General features: G+C 38.9%; 1 protein-coding gene across 3 annotated transcripts in view; it reads right to left on the bottom strand.

Moving 5' to 3' along the window:
• The window catches only part of KIAA1328 (KIAA1328 ortholog), a 229518-nt gene that overhangs the window by 9995 nt on the left and 201913 nt on the right, over positions 1-17610 (bottom strand). Inside the window, exon 11 of one of the 3 annotated variants that reach the window (XM_053664402.1) lies at positions 13205-13328. The exons of the other annotated variants lie outside the window; for them this stretch is intronic. Coding sequence (XP_053520377.1) covers positions 13301-13328 — 28 coding nt within the window. The 3' untranslated portion in view covers positions 13205-13300. Of the gene's footprint in view, positions 1-13204; positions 13329-17610 lie in introns of those variants that run through there. 3 annotated transcript variants of the gene reach the window in all.

Raw genomic sequence — 17610 nt, 5'->3', positions numbered from 1 at the left:
CACAAATGGCAAGTGTTGGAGAGGATGTGGAGAAAAGGGAACCCTAGTGCACTGTTGGCGGGAATGCAGACTGGTGCAGACACTATGGAAAACAGTATGGAGTTTCCTCAAAATTTAAAATGAACCTGCTTTACAACCCAGTGTTTCCACTTCTGGGGATTTATCTGAAGAACCCTAAAACACTAATTTGAAAGAATATATGCATACCTTTGTTCACTGCAGTTATAACAGTCAAGTTCTGAAAGAAACCCAAGTGCCCATCAACAGATGAATGGATAAAATACCTGTGGTACATACATACAGTGAAATATTACTCAGCCATAAAAAAGAATGAAATCTTATCATTTTTGACAGCATGGATATACCTAAATAGTATTATACTCAGTGAAATGTCTGTCGGAGAAAGAAAAATACCATATGATTTCACAAGTGGAATCTAAAGAACAAAACAAGCAAAAGTGAAACAGATACATAGATACAAAGAACTGGTGATTGCCAGAGGGGTGGGAGGCTTGGGGCACTGAGTGAAAGAGGTGAAGGGACAAAGAAGTACAGATTGGTAGTTATGAAACTGTCATGGGTAAGTACGTGAAGGCTCGGGTTCATGGTCAGTAACTATGTGTGGTGCCAGTTGGGGTACTGGAAATACTGAGGAAACGCTATGTAAAGTATATGATTTTCTGACTCCTAGGCTGGACGCCTGAAACCAATACATAATAATACACAAGATAAAAAAGAATGCATCTATGACATTATAAAAAATTGTGAATTCTGCAATACATTTGGGTCCATGAGTTTGGGATGAGGGTTGGGACCTGTGCCACGTTCTCTCGTGGCTGTCAGTCCAGAGTTCAGTCTTCACCCAAAGATGCCACCACGGACAGAAACAGACTCTGCCAGGTACCCAGGCTTCTTCAGCGACACCTATGGCTCAACATTTGTGTGCTAGCCACTTTTGGCTTTCTATTGTTGTTGCTTGGAAATCTAGATAAAAAAATCACTATGCAAAATTTTTTTATACATGATTTCAGAGATTCTGATCTACAAGGCAAATTTGGACAAATCTGATAACTTGTACAACTATAAAAATAAAGCAATTAAAAATAATTTCTTTTCTGTCATTGTAGAAGAAGCTACACACATAAAAAACTTACCACTTCTCCTCCCTATGCCTGCACTTTAAGTATTGGCAACCTTAAGACAGCTTCATTATTTTCTAGCATCTTAATCATTTTGTGAAATCATGAGGTTAGGTAATGGCCATTTAATATAAAATGTTCTCTTTTCTATGGAATTGTGACTTCCTACTAATTATGAATTAAAGCCTAATTTAGTGTGGCTGGAAGCCAAAACGACAAATGAAATCTATAGATCCCAATGTTGGTTATACTGAGAGAAAAGCACTGTTAGGCAACTTGGAGTCAAAGAACGTTACCTGCCAGGCTCTGGTGGCCGAGGCAGTGAGCTGACTGCTGGGGAACCGCAGCAGAAACCAAAACCTAGAGGGAGGAGAGCTTGCCTTGTAAATTACACCAGGTGGAAGTGATGCTGGGTTACCTGTTTATTAGCATGCACTTTACAAAGTTCAGGGCACATAAGGATATGTTTTCATTCCATTTTAGGTTACACATTATTGGAAACACATTCTATAACATAAATAATTGATCAGTGCGTTGTTTGAAACTTAAGAGTATAAAACTGAACAGTAGTATTCTGTTTTATGACTGTACTTTCAAAGAGAAAGACAATATGGATAGATGGACTTTCTAACCTTTATATGAACCTATTAGGGAGAATGACACAAAAGAAAAGAAACCACCCTGCCCCCTCCACATACTTTCTTGTGTGTGTGCCAATTCTGTTCTCTTCGGGCTCACATGAAACCAGGGGTGAGCGCTGCTGCGGCAGGGGCAGGATGAGCTGCGAACTAAAGTGTCCTGCCTGCGCTCATGCTCAGTTGAGGCTGGGAGACTAGAACTGAATGTGAGCAAGCTGAAACAGGAGTTCTTTGGAAAGAAGAGACCTGAGACTTCCAATTTAAGATAATAATGACCTCTCCATCCTCTCGTCACAAAACAGGTGACACAGGTTGGCAAAGAGTAGAATCAGGAAACAATAGAAATCGGTGGGTATCTAGTTAAAGGGCTTGCCTATGTTGTTGACAGTCTAGATAGTTCCCAGAAGTCATTACTTAAGTGGTTTGTCAGGATGGTTAACTCTGAGACTGTGTCCCTGATTTTTAATATGGCTGCATGGAGAAGCATATTTGGGTTAATGTATGAACCCCACCTGGCTATCGTCTATGAAAATTAGAGATGGGAGAACATCCAGCCTCTTAGGGTGACTCAGGGCAACAACACACAGGGTGTAGCCTGAAAAAGGCAACTGCCCACCCCCCTTATTAAATGCACAGTGGGGCACTGCAGTGGGCACAGCTAATATGCTGTAAGTGCAAGCCCTGTTGGACTGGCACTATGGTCACCAGGACGTTCTCCTACTGAATACACCTCTGACCCAGACCACGATAAAAGATGCAATCAGAGTGCACCTAAAGTTCTCCCATGTTCCTTTGTTACTGGGGACTGGGGTGTGGGAATAACTCCCCTCAGCAGGGAACTATACTGATTTACTGTTCCAACTTCCTTCAATGGGCTTTATTGATTCTAAGAAAATGAGAACAATTCTGTAGAAAGGGATAAAGAAAGTCAAAAGAGGAGAAAACTAGCATAGCCAAATGAAGTGGAAACATTTTGGTTGTTGTAAACACACGGAGTGGAAAAAGCAGAAATCGGCGGGGAAAACAATCAGAGTTTTAACAGAGCATTACCAAGGCTGCCAGGCCCACTGGGCTTCTCCCCATGCTGGCAGTAAGAGAACCCACGCAGATCAACTATCTATCCCAGTTTGGAAGAATTTAGAAAACCAGATGACAAGAAAAAGTCGCATGAATTTGATATTGAAACACAGGAGGTGTCAGTAAGAAGGACTGAATCTGAGGAAGATTGATGGGAAGACCCGGCAGGATCTCCGGCTCATTAGAGTTGGCCCTGGGCCAGCATAGTAATTGAACCTGACATCCCTTGTTTGGGTCAAACTGAATGATAAATGGAAGGAATAAAGTAAAAATAAATAAATGGGTTATGCTAAGGTGAAAATCCAACACTATTCTGTTGTCTGAAGAGAGACTCAGAACAGGAAAAATACTCTTTCTTAGCTCAAGCTCCAGATGCAGTCTGACCCGCCAGTCGCCTCTGCTTCAGAAGCGAACAAAGTAGAATAGAACCAGCAAATCCGAGCACACTCACCAGTAAACGCCTCCGTCTCGCTTTACCCTGAACCAGGAAGAGTCCATGTAATCATTCTTTCCTCTACAAAGAAATTTGATCTAATTGCAAGATTTAACTTTAATACATATTTTTCTCATCTCAAAGAGATGTAGGAGTCATGCTTGGAAAATGTCATCTATTTTATAGCAGTGATTTATACTTCAGATTAAATTTGTATATAGATCCAATAAAGAAAAAAAGGAAAGAAGTTTTATCAGAAACAGAATCACACTGTAGCATTCCTAAGGGAACTTATGAGAGAAACATGTACGTTTTCATTCCAACAATCAACCTTGCTATCAGGCCAATTCAGGCAATTTTATTTAGCACCACCAATTTCCACCTACCTCTTTTTAATTCATTCATGGAATGGTTAATACAAAGAAGAGTTTTTGCTTTTTAAAGTTCCAGCTAGTTTATAATTTAGAAAAAGAACTTAGTCTAAAGAAAGAGCAGTATATAAGAAGCAAAAGAAAAAAGGATTGGAGGGAAGTATACTAAATACTAAAATAGCCCTGGCTGGTGTGGCTCAGTGGATTGAGCACCGGCCTGTGAACCAAAGGGTCGTGGGTTCCATGCCTAGTCAGGGCACAGACCTGGGTTGTGGGCCAGGTCCCCAGTATGGGGTGTGTGAGAGGCAACCACACATTGCTGTCTCTCTCCCTCTCTCTAAAAACAAATAAATAAAATCTTTAAAAAAACTATATTAACAGCAGCATACGTAGTATATACAGTGGATGGAAAATTATAGGTAATTTAAATGTTTCTTTGAATATGTGTAAAACCACTGCAATTGTCCCAAGTAAGCACAAGTACTGAAGTGATTACTGGTATCTGTTTTTAAAAAACATATTAGAAAACAAATTCTTGAAAGGACCCTCCCTAACCCCTATGCACAATCCTCTAAAAAGGATTATGGTTGTTTTTATGAGGGGGTGGAAGCTGGGTGCCCATTTCATAGCACATTAACCTTGTTCAGCAGTTTAAACCTGACTTTGGGACCACAGACTACAAGGGCAGTCGCAAGAAAGTGCATTTGAAATAGTTCATTGAAGCCCTGACTGGCGTGGCTCAGCTGGGTTGCATCATCTTGCAAAGTGAAAGGTCACTGGCTCGATGTTTCTCTCCCTCCCTTCCCCTTTAAAAAGTAAGTAAATAAATATTTTTAAAAAATAAAATGAAATAGTTCATTTTAGGCTACACAGTATTTCATAATTTCTGTAGAATACATGAGCATAGTTCTTAGAAGTTAATGTTAAATAGTTTAAAGTATTAAGTCATAATTCTAATTCTGTGACATCTTTGATCTTTAAACCTCTGATGTGAAAAACTTCCACATGTAAGCTTTTAATGAAAAATTCATTTAAATAAAGTATCCAGTGTCTATAGTGAATTCTGGTTTCTTTCCCCCACGTCTGTGATCAACGTATGCCAGGCTTGTCCTTACTCACAGGTTTCTTCATCACAACACTTTCTTTTCTCTTTCAAATAAACAGTTGTGTGAAGGAGAAATTTTAACTTTTTTTTTTTTTGCCAGCAATGACTGCTTAGAAAAGATCTTGGCTCCAGTCTGTTTTTTATATCCAAACACTTGAGAATATCTTGTGTTTCAATGAGGAAATTAACGATAATCTGTACTAATAAAATTGTACCAGTACCCAATGGTACCAGAGAAGTTTTTTCCATTTTAGAGCCTTGAGGCCACACTCACTCATATGAAAATCCACATCAACGGAAAAGTTTTTTCTCCCTTAGGTAAAAGGGTTTTTTTCTGTCTCTGTTTGGAGATCGCAAGTGGATAAACTTTATTTTTTTCGATCTAAATGAACGTAACACAGGGACTTACCTTTTACACAACAACAGGAGCAGAGAGAACAAAAAACTCTGAGGTCTGCAGGGCGTGAAATTAAAATTTTCACGGTGACACAAAAGACACCAGTGAAGTAATGACACACTACGACCCTAGCGTGAAGCCTTCTGGTTGGAAGAGAAGTCAACGCCATGTGACCGACAGTTTGTACATCAGCGGAAACATTCTGCTGTTCACAGAAGTATTTATATCCAGAGGGAGAAGATAAAAAAATCGGGGCAAGCTGTGGTGAAGCACCGACTCATTGGAAAGGACGGTTCTGGAAACGCTGCGGAGCTCCAGCAGCATGGACAAGGGACAACAGGAAACCGCAGTGGCAGCTGAGGGTGGCTCATCTGTGAGCGTCACAGCAGTCCGCTGACGCCCACTGTCCAGAGAGGCCACTGGTCCCAGCGGTTTCCGGTCAGTTCCCATGTTAGTTCTGCCACTAATTAGCTTATTCCCTCATAAATCAACGTTTGTGTTATAGTTATGATCCGCCGCTGAGATGAAGCAATACTTCCCCAGAATCTGGTTCCTCCACTCTAGTCCACTTCTTTCCAGCCAAAGCCCAGACGATAGGAGCTGGGCGTGGGGTGTATCAGCTCGTCCACAGAGAAGCTTTATTTTAGGAACTGCCCATTTGTCGACATGAGCTGAGGCTGTGAGGACAGCAGACATGGGTGGAGTGAAGGGACAGCGACTGAGGACTCGCCTCTGAGCTAGCGACACCGTACATGCCCCCAAGCACCCACAGAGAAGGGCACCACTTCATACCAGAGAGCATTTAGAAGCATCCTGACGGAAGCCCACACAGAATGTCATTTGTGGTAAAGAGTCTGTTCTTCACCTGGTAGGGCCGGCGCGCCAAGATGAGATACTTCCAGCCTTCATTATGTTATTGGGTTGGCCAAAAGGTTCGTTCAGTTTTAAAGTAAAAGTAAAAGACACATTTTTCATTTTCACCAATAACTTTATTGAACAGCCTATTCACCATTTTGTTCCACTACCTTCTGCCGTCTTTCAGGCAACTTCATATTTCCATTTTCCCAAAACTTTTTGTCTTTTTGAGCAAAGGACTATTGTTCCAGGTGCCTTCTGCAGTGTTCCAAGAACTTGAAATTTTTGCCATTAAGAAAATTTTGTAAAGACCAAATAAATGGAAATGTGAAGGTGCAGTGTCTGGTGAATATGGCGGATGAATCAGAACTTCCCAGCCAAATTGTAACAGTTTTTGTCTGGTCATCAAAGAAACATGCAGTCTTCTGTAACGTTGGGCAGAAGTAATGCCTGCTTGAGTGTGGTTTGTAGGGCAATAATTTATGGTTTTAATTTGAACATTTCACCTAAAATGTCACATGGTGTGTTTGAGTGTGATACTGTTATGTTACAGAATTACACACTTATGATTTTGTAATAAAAGGGGGTGTTTTTTATGCTGGACTCAGTATGTTAGAAGAGGTATATGTGTACACACACAGTCAAATATAGAAATGGTTTCTAAGAATGTGCAGTTGAACTGAAGATACATTAGTCAATGGCCATTTACTACATTTATTCTCTGTTTTCTCCATTATTAGAATTCTTACTGACAAAGTCTTTTTTTTTAAGATTTTATTTATATTTAGAGAGAGGGGAAGGGAGAGAGAAAGAGAGGGAGAGAAACATCAATGTGTGGTTGCTTCTGGCCCGCAAACCAGGCATATGCTCTGACTGGGAATTGAACCTGTGACCCTTTTGTTCGCTGGCTGGCACTCAATCCACTGAGCTACACCAGCCAGGGTCAAAGTCTTTGATTTACGTTCTTGGTTGTATCATGCATAATCCTGACCAGGTTTTTCCCCAAGGCGAAGCATGAAGCCTATAACAATCACCTTTTTCAATACAGCTAATGACCTTTTTTGGACTTCAAGATGCTACCTTTTCTCTGTCTTTCTCCTGGTGTCCTCCATAAAGTAAGAGCCAAACTTCTCCAAACACAATTTCACTCACAGGTAAAAGAGTAAAAACCCTTCAGTGAACACATGCTCACAGAGCATAATAATCTCAGGAAACGTAAATTGTACCCAGTCCTCTGTCAAGTGGGAAGGCCCGAGATTCCCACGGGCCTGCTCTGTGCCTCTCTGCAAACGACGCGCTGCCCAGTGTATCTGCTCACTGTTTCCAAACTACGGGCCAGCACAAAGCCCCAAAGGTCCTGAAGAGAAATTTAAATTGTTGTTGTGAAACCAAATATTTAGTTACTTTGAATAATGTTCACTTTTTTCATAATTTTAGTCTCCAAGTGTGTGAATGTGCAATCAGGAGACAGATGTGTACGTTTCGTTTTATCTCCAAAGGGTAAGGTTCAGACAGATGGGATGGAAGGCTGGGAAACTGAGGTTCTGTGTGGGCAGGGGACTTTGTTAAGGTTTTGCTGCTACTAAGTGGTAGAGGCAGGTACTGATGAATCCAGGTCTTTGGACTTGAATTCTAATGCCCTCTCCTCCAAAGTGATGCCACCTGTCTGCATTGCAAGAATTTTACCTTGAGAAACCAAAGCAACAGACTAGCCACAGGCCAGGGCAGAGGTTTAGAAGCAGCTCCATGGTATGGCAGAACACCTTACTGCTCGTTAGGGAGTTCGGCAGCTACTATTCAGCTTTACACCAGGTCTGTGCTCAGTACTTATGTAAACTATCTTGTGTAGTCATCATGACAAACCTATGAAGGAGGTATTATTACTCCCACTTCATAATTAAAATTAAATGATTTGTTCAAAACCACATAGCAAGCATTCAGACTTTGGCCTATAAACATAGGTGTTATAATTATTACACCTGGGCTCTAAACTCTTCTAAAATGGTCTCTTTGCGCTTTACTTTCTGAAGATTCCAAAGATTTCATTAGGGAACATATACAGAAGAGTTTTTAGAAAAGCATTAAGTCTAGAACGGTAAGTGACAATAAACAGTGTTTCTTTACGTGGACGCTAAGGGAACTTAAAGAACTTGGGCCAAATGAACAACTTTTAAAACATCGGTTCGTGAGGCTAAAAACTGGGACGTGACAGCAGGAACTGGCAATAGGGAACAAATGTCACTGATCACAGTATTTCTCAGTGTTCAGTACCCTGGAGAAGACTCAGCAAGAAAATATAATCCTCGCCTACTGCTGGCTCAACAAAGAAACAACATATTATGTCATATGTTCCAAGGGTAACCTTACGTTTTTTCCAACTATTGGAACTTCAGAGTATGAAATTTTGAAATGGTTTTATGTTTATGAAATATGAGTCCTTTGTTTTCTTTTAAAATATTGTTTTAAAAATTATGTGGGTAATATATCCTTGTTGTAGAACATTTGGAAAATACAGAAAATTGTGAACAATAAAACAGCTTTTATAATCCCTTCACCTACAACTGAGATGTCTTAAACCAAGGACCAGAATTCTACGTGACTGGGAAATACAAGCTGTTGTGTATTTTCCCAGTACAGTATGTTCTTCCTCTGGTAAGAATGTTTTGACAAATTTCCTCAGGCTGAATTCATTTCTTGGAATTATGCTATGTCTCTATTATTTCTACCTACCCCATTTGTTTCTGTTTTCTTCTATAAATAGTGTGTGCAAGAGAAATGGATGATTATATTAATAGCTTTTAACAGTGGGAATTATAACAACAGCCCAGCATCATGGTTTAATTAAAAGCAACATCTTTTAATCAAACACATAAGAATTTCAATGCATTCGACTATTCTTGGTGGTAATGCATTGCTGGCAGGGAATTTCCAATCATTAACCCAACTCAGACAAAACACGTTAGACTGGCTGGGCTCTTCACCCTCCTGATGAAAGATGGAGGACAGAGGGCATGTTTATAACTTCATATTTTCTTTTAACATATTCAACATATTCCTTTCTGAAGTTTTCAGATTATCCCTTTTCATTGTCATCATTTTATGTGCATCATTTCATTAGGATTTGTTCTTGTTTTGTTACTTACAATCTACTCAAGTGGAAAAATATAGCAAATGCTACTTTGACTGTGTATATGTGTACTGTGTAAACCATTACTAGATAGAGCTAAAATGATAGTTCTGGGTCTAGTACCCAGCATTTTAGGAAGCTGTTTGAAAAACCTAAGGAGATATTCTATTTAATATCTTGAAACTGAGTTTTTCATTTTAATTTATCACTTAAAAATTTATTGTGTATTTCTTTCCATTACCATTTATCCCTCTTATACTGCCCCCCAGTGATCACCACACTGTTATCCATGTCCATGAGTCCTTTTTCCTCAACCCCTCCAACCCTTAACTGCCCTGCCCTCACATAGCTGTCATCCTGCTATGAGTCGGTTGCAGCCCAAGTGCCCACCAGTAGATGAGTGGCTAAAACCACTATGGGACATTTACACAATGCATTACTACTTGACCATAAAAAAGAAGAAAATTTTACCCTTCGCCAGATTATGGATGGACCCGGAGAACATTATGCTAAGTGAAATAAGCCAGTCAGAGAAAGACCATATGATTTCACTCATATGAGGAATCTAGTGAAAAAAAAATGAACAGGAGTTTTCATAGTAACGAAAAAGCCCTACAATGATATGTAATTTGTATGAACATCTATTATATGATCTGACACAGTTCCTGATAGACAACAGGCAGTGAGTGAGCATGGTCAGCATCACCATGTGTGGCCACCACTCATTCGCTCTCTGGTACAGAGGCAGTGAGGTCTGCTACTGAACCCTGCCCCATGGACCCAAGTGGTGCTCACGGGCTCTAGTTTGAAGTTAGAGATGTTAGTTTAGCTTCCGTCTCTCTACCTTTGGGAGAATAACACATTGTCATTTCCCATTGGGTACATGAGGGAGTCTGTGGAATACTTAAAATATTTGTGTAAATGTGTATGTGAGATAAAGTCTAATTTTAAAAAAATGTCACTGTTAGGATTCTGGGCACAATGCAAGAAAGCACCACAATCTGGTTGTTGTGTGTAGTTGAAACCACAACACCTACCTTCTCTGAATGGCTAAGATTCTTATCAAGTTATAAAACAAATTCCAACTCTTAAAGTTTGATTCCTACTCTAAACCAGAATTATATCAGCTTAGTGTTGATACCTCAGAACGAAATCCAAGTTTCAGGCAGTATGAAAGAATGAAAAAACTCTGAAATTTGGGACTGGAGCAAAATCCAAGCCTTTTTTTCATCTTCAGTGTTGTGTGACTTGGGTCAGTCACTCAGTTTTTCTCAGCTCTCACTTCCCCATTAGAAGATGTGGTAATGCTACCACTTAGCTCACAGGGCTTTGGTGCAATTTAAATGAGACGATGAATCTTAAAAACATTCTTTCAACTCTAAGGTACTATGCTAAGGATTGTGAAAGATACATAATTTTCAGCATTGTACATTTATTACTAGCATAATAGAAATATGTTTCTTGAATCCCCATGGCTGCTGTTAATCCAGAATTTTGTTGCCAGAGATAAAACAGGTCATTGTTACAATTATTTACATGATTTTTCTTTCTCTGCGATACAAATGGTTACTGGCATTTCTTAAGCTTCCTGTGGGCTAAAGCCTTGGTTTAAGTCACAGACAATGAAGAGGAACAAATTCAGAAATGACTGTCCCTCCTCATGGCACAGCAAAGGACCAAATAGCATCTGTTGTTCTAGCACTTTAAAGATTATATCATCATAACTGGAGCCAGAAGTAACTCGATGTTCATGTCAAGTTACTTAAGGTGGAAATAAAGATAGAAAACACTGTCTTTAAAAAACATTGTATGTATTTAAGGTATGCAACATGATATATGTGTGTGTGTATGCAGTGAAATGATTACTACAGCCAGGCTAATAACATGAATCCTCTCGTGTAGTTCCAATGTGTTTTTGTGGTGACAACACTGGAAATCTCCTCTCTCAGAAAATCTACAATATTCAGGACAGTATTATTAACTGTAGCCATCGTTTCGATTTCTAGATTTCTGGAACTTATTCATCACATGGAACTGCAGCTTCATACCCTGTGACCAACACGTCCTTATCTCCTCTACATCCCACCCCCCCAACCACTGTTCTACTTTCTACTTCTGTGATTTTTAGATGCCGTATATAAGTGAGATCTTGTAGTATTTCTCTTTCTGTGGCTGGCTTATTTTACTTAGCATAATGTTCTTCAGGTTTATCCACCTGGTCACAAACAATAAAGACTCCTTTTTTCAGGCTGAATAATTCCAAAGTCCATTCATCTGTTGACAGACACTTAGGTCCTTTCTGTATGTCGGCCCCTGTGAGTAAGGCTTCAGCGAGCATGAGTGCAGACATCCCTCTGCAGCCCTGACTTTCCATCTTCTTCGGGTACACACCCAGGAGACGCGGTGCTGGATATTATGGTAGTTCTTTTTTTTAATTCTTTGAGGAACTTCCATACTGTTTTCCATAAACACTATACCAAATTTACAGTCCCATTAAGTATACAAAAGTTCCTTTTTCTCCATATCCTCCCCAATAATTGTTATCTTTTACCTTTTTGAAAACACCCATCCTAATAGTTGTGAGATGAGTTCTCACTGTGGTTTGGATTTGTATTTCCCTGAGGATTAGTGATGTTGAGCATCTTTCAGACATCTGTTGGCAATTTGTATGTCTTCTTTGACATAGGGTAACATCCACTCCTGATAAAGACTCTCAACAAAATACAAAAGAATAGAGAAGAATTTCTTCAACACGATAATGGCCATTTATGAAGAGCCCACAGCATTTCCTCTAAGACACGGGACAAGGCAAAGGTGCCACCCTCGTCACTTCTGTGCAGCGAAGTACTGGAAGTCCAGCAAGAACAACGAGGCAAGGCAGAAAAATGAAAGGCATCCAAATAGTTAAGGAAGAAATGCAATTGTTTCTGCAGACAACATGATTCTAAATGTGGAAGACCCTAAAGACACCACAAAAAAACCTGTTACAACCAATAAACAAACTCAGTAAAGCTGCAGGATACAAAATCAATATACAGAAATCGGTTGTGTCTCTTTATACCAAAAGTGTTCTATCTGAAAAGGAAATCAGGGGGAAAATCCCATTTATGGTAGTATGAAAAAAATTAACATACTGGGAAATAAATCTAACCAAGGAGGCGACAGATTAGTACACTGAAAACTGTAAAACATTGATGAAGAGAACTGAAGATGACTCAAATAAATGGAATAATATTCCATGTAAATAGAAAGGTGAACAGTACTCCCTAGAAATAGGCTAACTCCAGCTTCAGTTCCAAAAATTCACTAATCAGGCATGATTTGGTGAGATCTGTCTTTCCATCACACACACACACACACACACACACACACACACAGAGAGAGAGAGAGAGAGAGAGAGAGAGAGAGAGAGAGAGAGAGAGAGTGAGTCAAAGGCTCTGGCCAGTTAGCAGCTTGGTTAAAGCAGTGTATCCCAGTCAGGGCACATACAAGCAGCAGCCAATGAATACATAAATAAGTGCAACAACCAATCAGTGTTTCTCTCTCTCTCTCAAATCAATTTTTAAAAAGAGAAAAAACACTTTAAAAAGGGGGTTGAAAATACCAGTATTAACTCTCATGAGCCAGGGAAGAACAGAGAGAAGAGCCCTTGTGACCTTTTCTTCAGGGACTGAGAATGTAGTCCTCTTGCTGCATGCCTGGCACTTGCTTCTGTGGCTGGTTCGGACTAATCAGTACTGTGTTGTCAGATGACTAAGAGAGAGAAACTCCACTAAGTATTTTAAAAGTGACAAGATATCTGTTTCACTGAATAATCCCAGAAGATACTGTCTTCATTTTTCATGTTAAATGTACAGGTCTACCTACCTGAATAGAAAAAGACAGCAACACACAAAGGACAGACAGCTGCAAGACTGCTTTTCCCAGTCAAATATGAAATACAAGATTTGAAGATCTAAAGCTACATTAATGCAAATATCTGACTATTGCAAGTATATCTTTTGATTAAATTGGTATACATCAAGTACAATCAGAAAGGTTATTTATAATGAAGAAATCCATAATTCTGCATCTTAATGGGGATGACAATTACAGCTTGTGGTGGCTAATTAACATTACTTCTTTTGCTCTGGTGGCCAGATATTTCTTGTGTGATCTTCATTGTTGGCAGTGGACATACCTAATTCTGGAAGGCACAAAAGGTTTAATTATCAGTAACATTTGTGCTCATTACAAATGCGTACGTAACCAGCCCAGGTCTGGCTTCACACTGGAGAACAGGATCAAGTACAATCAGTACACCTGACTTAGTATCACGACAGAAAAAGGACTCAACTGTCTCAGTGAAGAAGCACCTGCCCACTAGGTGTTCAGAAGAACAGGGGGAAAAGGCCTCTCCGGTCCTCTCTCCTGGTGGAGTGATTCGTGGGGTGTTGCCTGTCCCAGCCAAGCGGAAATGCATGGCCCTGCTTAGTTCAGTGGCACCACCCTCTTGTGCCAAGATGACCAGTGTGCTCACTCTCCCAGGCAGCTTGGGGGTGTGACCGACCCTGGAGGCCAGAAGTGAAATGCAGAGACAGGAGCACTATAGCTCCCAGCACAGAAAACTATAAAGCCCTTCTTGCTTGTGTTATAAATTACATATTTATTTTGTTAGCATGAGATAGATGAATATTTCTACATACAAAGGTGCCCAGCTAAAATCAAGATAAGTGATATTAATGTCCTATGGTCAGTATTATTGAACCTCAGAAGCAATAAACTTTATGAGTCAATAAATATTACATTTGCAACATAGTTAACATTCCTTTACTGTCTCGAGCACTTATTACACATGGTAACTGCAAGTGTACAATACATTATTCATATTTGGGGTGTCACCGAGTGATGGATTGCTGTGGGAGAGGCTGTCCTTTAAATAAATCAACAAATAAAAATGCAAATGTTAACATTTTCAGCCACAACTTTTCCACCTTGAATGGGGAATGAAAATTTCACATTATGTTGACAGGCAGCAGAGAGAACAATTAACAGCCTGCACCGTGAATGAGAAAGACGACTTTGCCACGCCTTGTTGTATCACCTGCATGTGGAATGATACGGGGCTCCGCCAGGCATTAGTGCTTTTCAGAGAACAAAGGAAAACCTGTCTCCCACTAGCATATGTCCCACCCACACTCCCTTGCAAGTCTTGAAAATTCTTGGAATTCAGGGTGACCAGGGAAAGGTCTTTTACTCCTGTTTACCTCACTACTACCTTCAAAGGTTTGTTGCGACAAACAATACATTTTTCTTTTGCATCGGGTTTTCCTGTAACTGCAAAGTAGTCTATAAGAAATGCCTTTTCTATGCTTTGAAATAAATATAATTCAAATAATCCTGATTCTGAAATCTGGAAAGTAACCACTGTGCCTTCTCGGTAATTGATTTTCGTAGCACTGAATCTTTTTCAAACTCTGCACTTTGTGGAATAGATGTGTAATATGCCACTGTGCACATTTGAGGGTTATGTGAGCTACACATTGTTTTATTTAGCCAAATGCTCATTATTTAGGAACCTTCTGAAAATCTATATTTGGCTGATTTGCAAGTATTAAGAAATAACAGATAAAGAGTCCTTTTCTTAAGGCCCATAAATATGAGTCTTCACAGCAATTTTAACCAGCCTTGTAAAACTCTACAGAGTTGACATGGTCCATTCAGAAACCGTGTGCAGGATGTTCTACACAATTCTCACTGGGGAAGCATTTTCTTTTCCTTTTTCATGCTTCTCTGTAAACCAAAATGCAATCATCAAATGCACATTAAAGTAGTGTTAAAGATCTCACTTTAACCTTCGACGGCAGGGAAATTCACTAAGACTGAAAATCCAGGTTCTCTCTCCTCTTTACCTGTAACTCTTCCAGAGGGATCTCTCAAGGTGAGTAAGGATAGATCTTCTTTGGGCAATAGGCCCTCAGCCACAGCATTAAGTGGTCCAAGGTGGGAACCCCATCAATATTTCAGAACCACAGTTCACTGTGGGTCTTTGGCAAAACAACAGCAGCATTAAAAGTAAAAAAGGGAGTAATAAACAAAGAATGTGGCAGACTAGTTAAAAATTCTTTTGATTGTGGGTAACCTCCAAAATAGGAAGGTTGTCTTTGTCAACTACAATAATATTTAAGATCTTGGGCTTTTTAGAGTCTGAAATGCTAGTTTGCCTTTTATTGGCCATGTAACCTTAGGCAAGTCAGTCTGTCTGAGCCACGGTTTCCTAATTTTTTAAAATCACAGGGACAGTAGTACCACTTTGTAAGGCTGTGGTGAAGACTGATTTGGATAATGCACATAAAGGACTGGGACTATAGTAGGCGCTTAATAGACGACAGCCACTATTATTATCCTCCGTGTCATTTCCCAAAAAATCTTTACAATTAAAATTGTCTCCAACTTTGTATTCATATGATAACATATCAGGTACTTAAGTGCTAAATTATATTCCCAAGTAAAAATAAGTCAAGCCTTTTTGGTGTTGATATTTATGTATTCAGCATCAAGTATATAAGTAAGAGATAACTTATTAGATATGAGAATTTTAATAACATGTTTCTTTTCCTGATTCCAAAAAAGGCTGATCAAATTATTAACTCTTCATTCAAATTTCTTTGGTATAAGCAAATGTTGACAGACCTTTAACTGTAGTACAAAAGTCTCTATAATTTTCAATATTAATTCAGTTAATTAAACTTACAGTCCAAGTATATAGCCGTTCTATGATAAATTGGAAGGACCTGCTGCTAAGCAGAGTTTTTTCTGATGAAAGATAAGATTAGTTTGTGGTTCTACAGAAATCCTTGACCATTAACATTGTCAAAGAGGGAAAGGTGTGTGTACAGGAAAGGTCTCCATGAGTTCAACCTGGCCAACTCTAGATGCCAAATGAAGGCCTCTCTCCTGAGTGAGAACCATTAAGTATCAAGAATTTTCCACTACTAATTAAACAGAACTCAAAATATATGTTATGCAAATAAAAGGCATCCAAAATGCAAAGAAAGAAATGCAACTGTCACTATTTTGCAGATGACATGATACTATACATAGGAAACACTAAAGATTCCACCAAAAATTATTAGAATAAATGAAATCAGTAAAGTTGCAGGATACAAAATTAACACACAGGAATTAATTGTATTTCTACACACTAATAACACACTATCAGAAAAAGAACTTAAGAAAACAATTTTATTTACAATTGTGTAAAAATACCAAGGAATAAATTGAACCAAGGAGGTAAAAGACCTATACTCTGAAAACTGTAAGACTTTGATGAAAGAAATGATAAATAACACAAATAAATAAAGTAGGCTCATGGATTGGAAAAATTAATATTGTTAAAATGTCCATACTAGCTGAAGCAATCTGCAATCCCTATAGAAATACCAAAAGGTTTTTTTCTTCCACAGAACTAGAAAAAAAATAATCCTAAAATGTATATGCAACCATAAAAGGCTGCAAATAGCCTAAACGATCTTGAGGAAGAAGGATCAAGCTGGAGGTATCATGCTCCCTGACTTTAAACCATACTACAAAGCCACAAAAATCAAAACAGTATGGTACTGGCATGAAAACAGATGCATAGATCAATGAAATAGAATACACTGCCCCAAAATAAACCTATGCATATATAGTCAATTTATTAATGACAAAGGAAGCAAGAATATACAATGGGAAAAGACAGTTTCTTTAATAAGCGGTATTGGGAAAACTAAACAACTACATAGAAAATAATGAAATTAGAGCACTATCTTACATCATATACAAGAATAAATTCACAATGGATTAAAAACTTGAATGTGAGATGTGAAACCATAAAACTCCTAGAAGAAAACACAGGCAGTACACTCTCTGACACTGATTTTAGCAGTATTTTTTTAGACTACTCTGTTCAAGGAAGGGAAACAAAAGCAAAAAGAAACAAATGAAACTATACCAAACTAAAAAGCCTTTGCTGAGCAAAGGAAACCAGCAGCAAAACAGAAGGCAACCTACTATCGAGTGGGAGAAGATGTCTGCAAAGCTTAAATCCAACAAGAGGTTAATATCCAAAAAATATAAAGAACTGATGCAATTTAATACCAAAAACAAAGATTTTAATTAAAAATAGGCAGAGAAGTTTTTCAAAAAAAGATATACAGATGGTCCACAGACACATGAAAAGATGCTCAACATCACTAATCATCAGGGAAATGCAAATTAAAACCTTAATAAGATATAACCTCAAACCCCCCCCAAAACCAAACCAACAAACAAACCCCCAAACCCCAAGTGTTAGGAAGAATCTGGAGAAAAGGGAACCCTCGGGCACTGTTGGTGGGAACGTAAATTAGTGCAGTTATTATGGAAAACAGTGTGGAGGTTTCTCAAAAAATCAAAAATAGAATCGCTATCGGATCTAGCAATTCTAGTTCTGGGTATTTATCATAAGA

The sequence above is a fragment of the Artibeus jamaicensis genome, unplaced genomic scaffold (genome assembly GCF_021234435.1).
Source record: "Artibeus jamaicensis isolate MK-2021 breed Jamaican fruit bat unplaced genomic scaffold, CSHL_Jam_final contig_354, whole genome shotgun sequence".
Classification (NCBI taxonomy): domain Eukaryota; kingdom Metazoa; phylum Chordata; class Mammalia; order Chiroptera; family Phyllostomidae; genus Artibeus; species Artibeus jamaicensis.
Note: the sequence above shows the minus strand (reverse complement) of the source record. Positions and strands in the feature narration are given on the sequence as shown.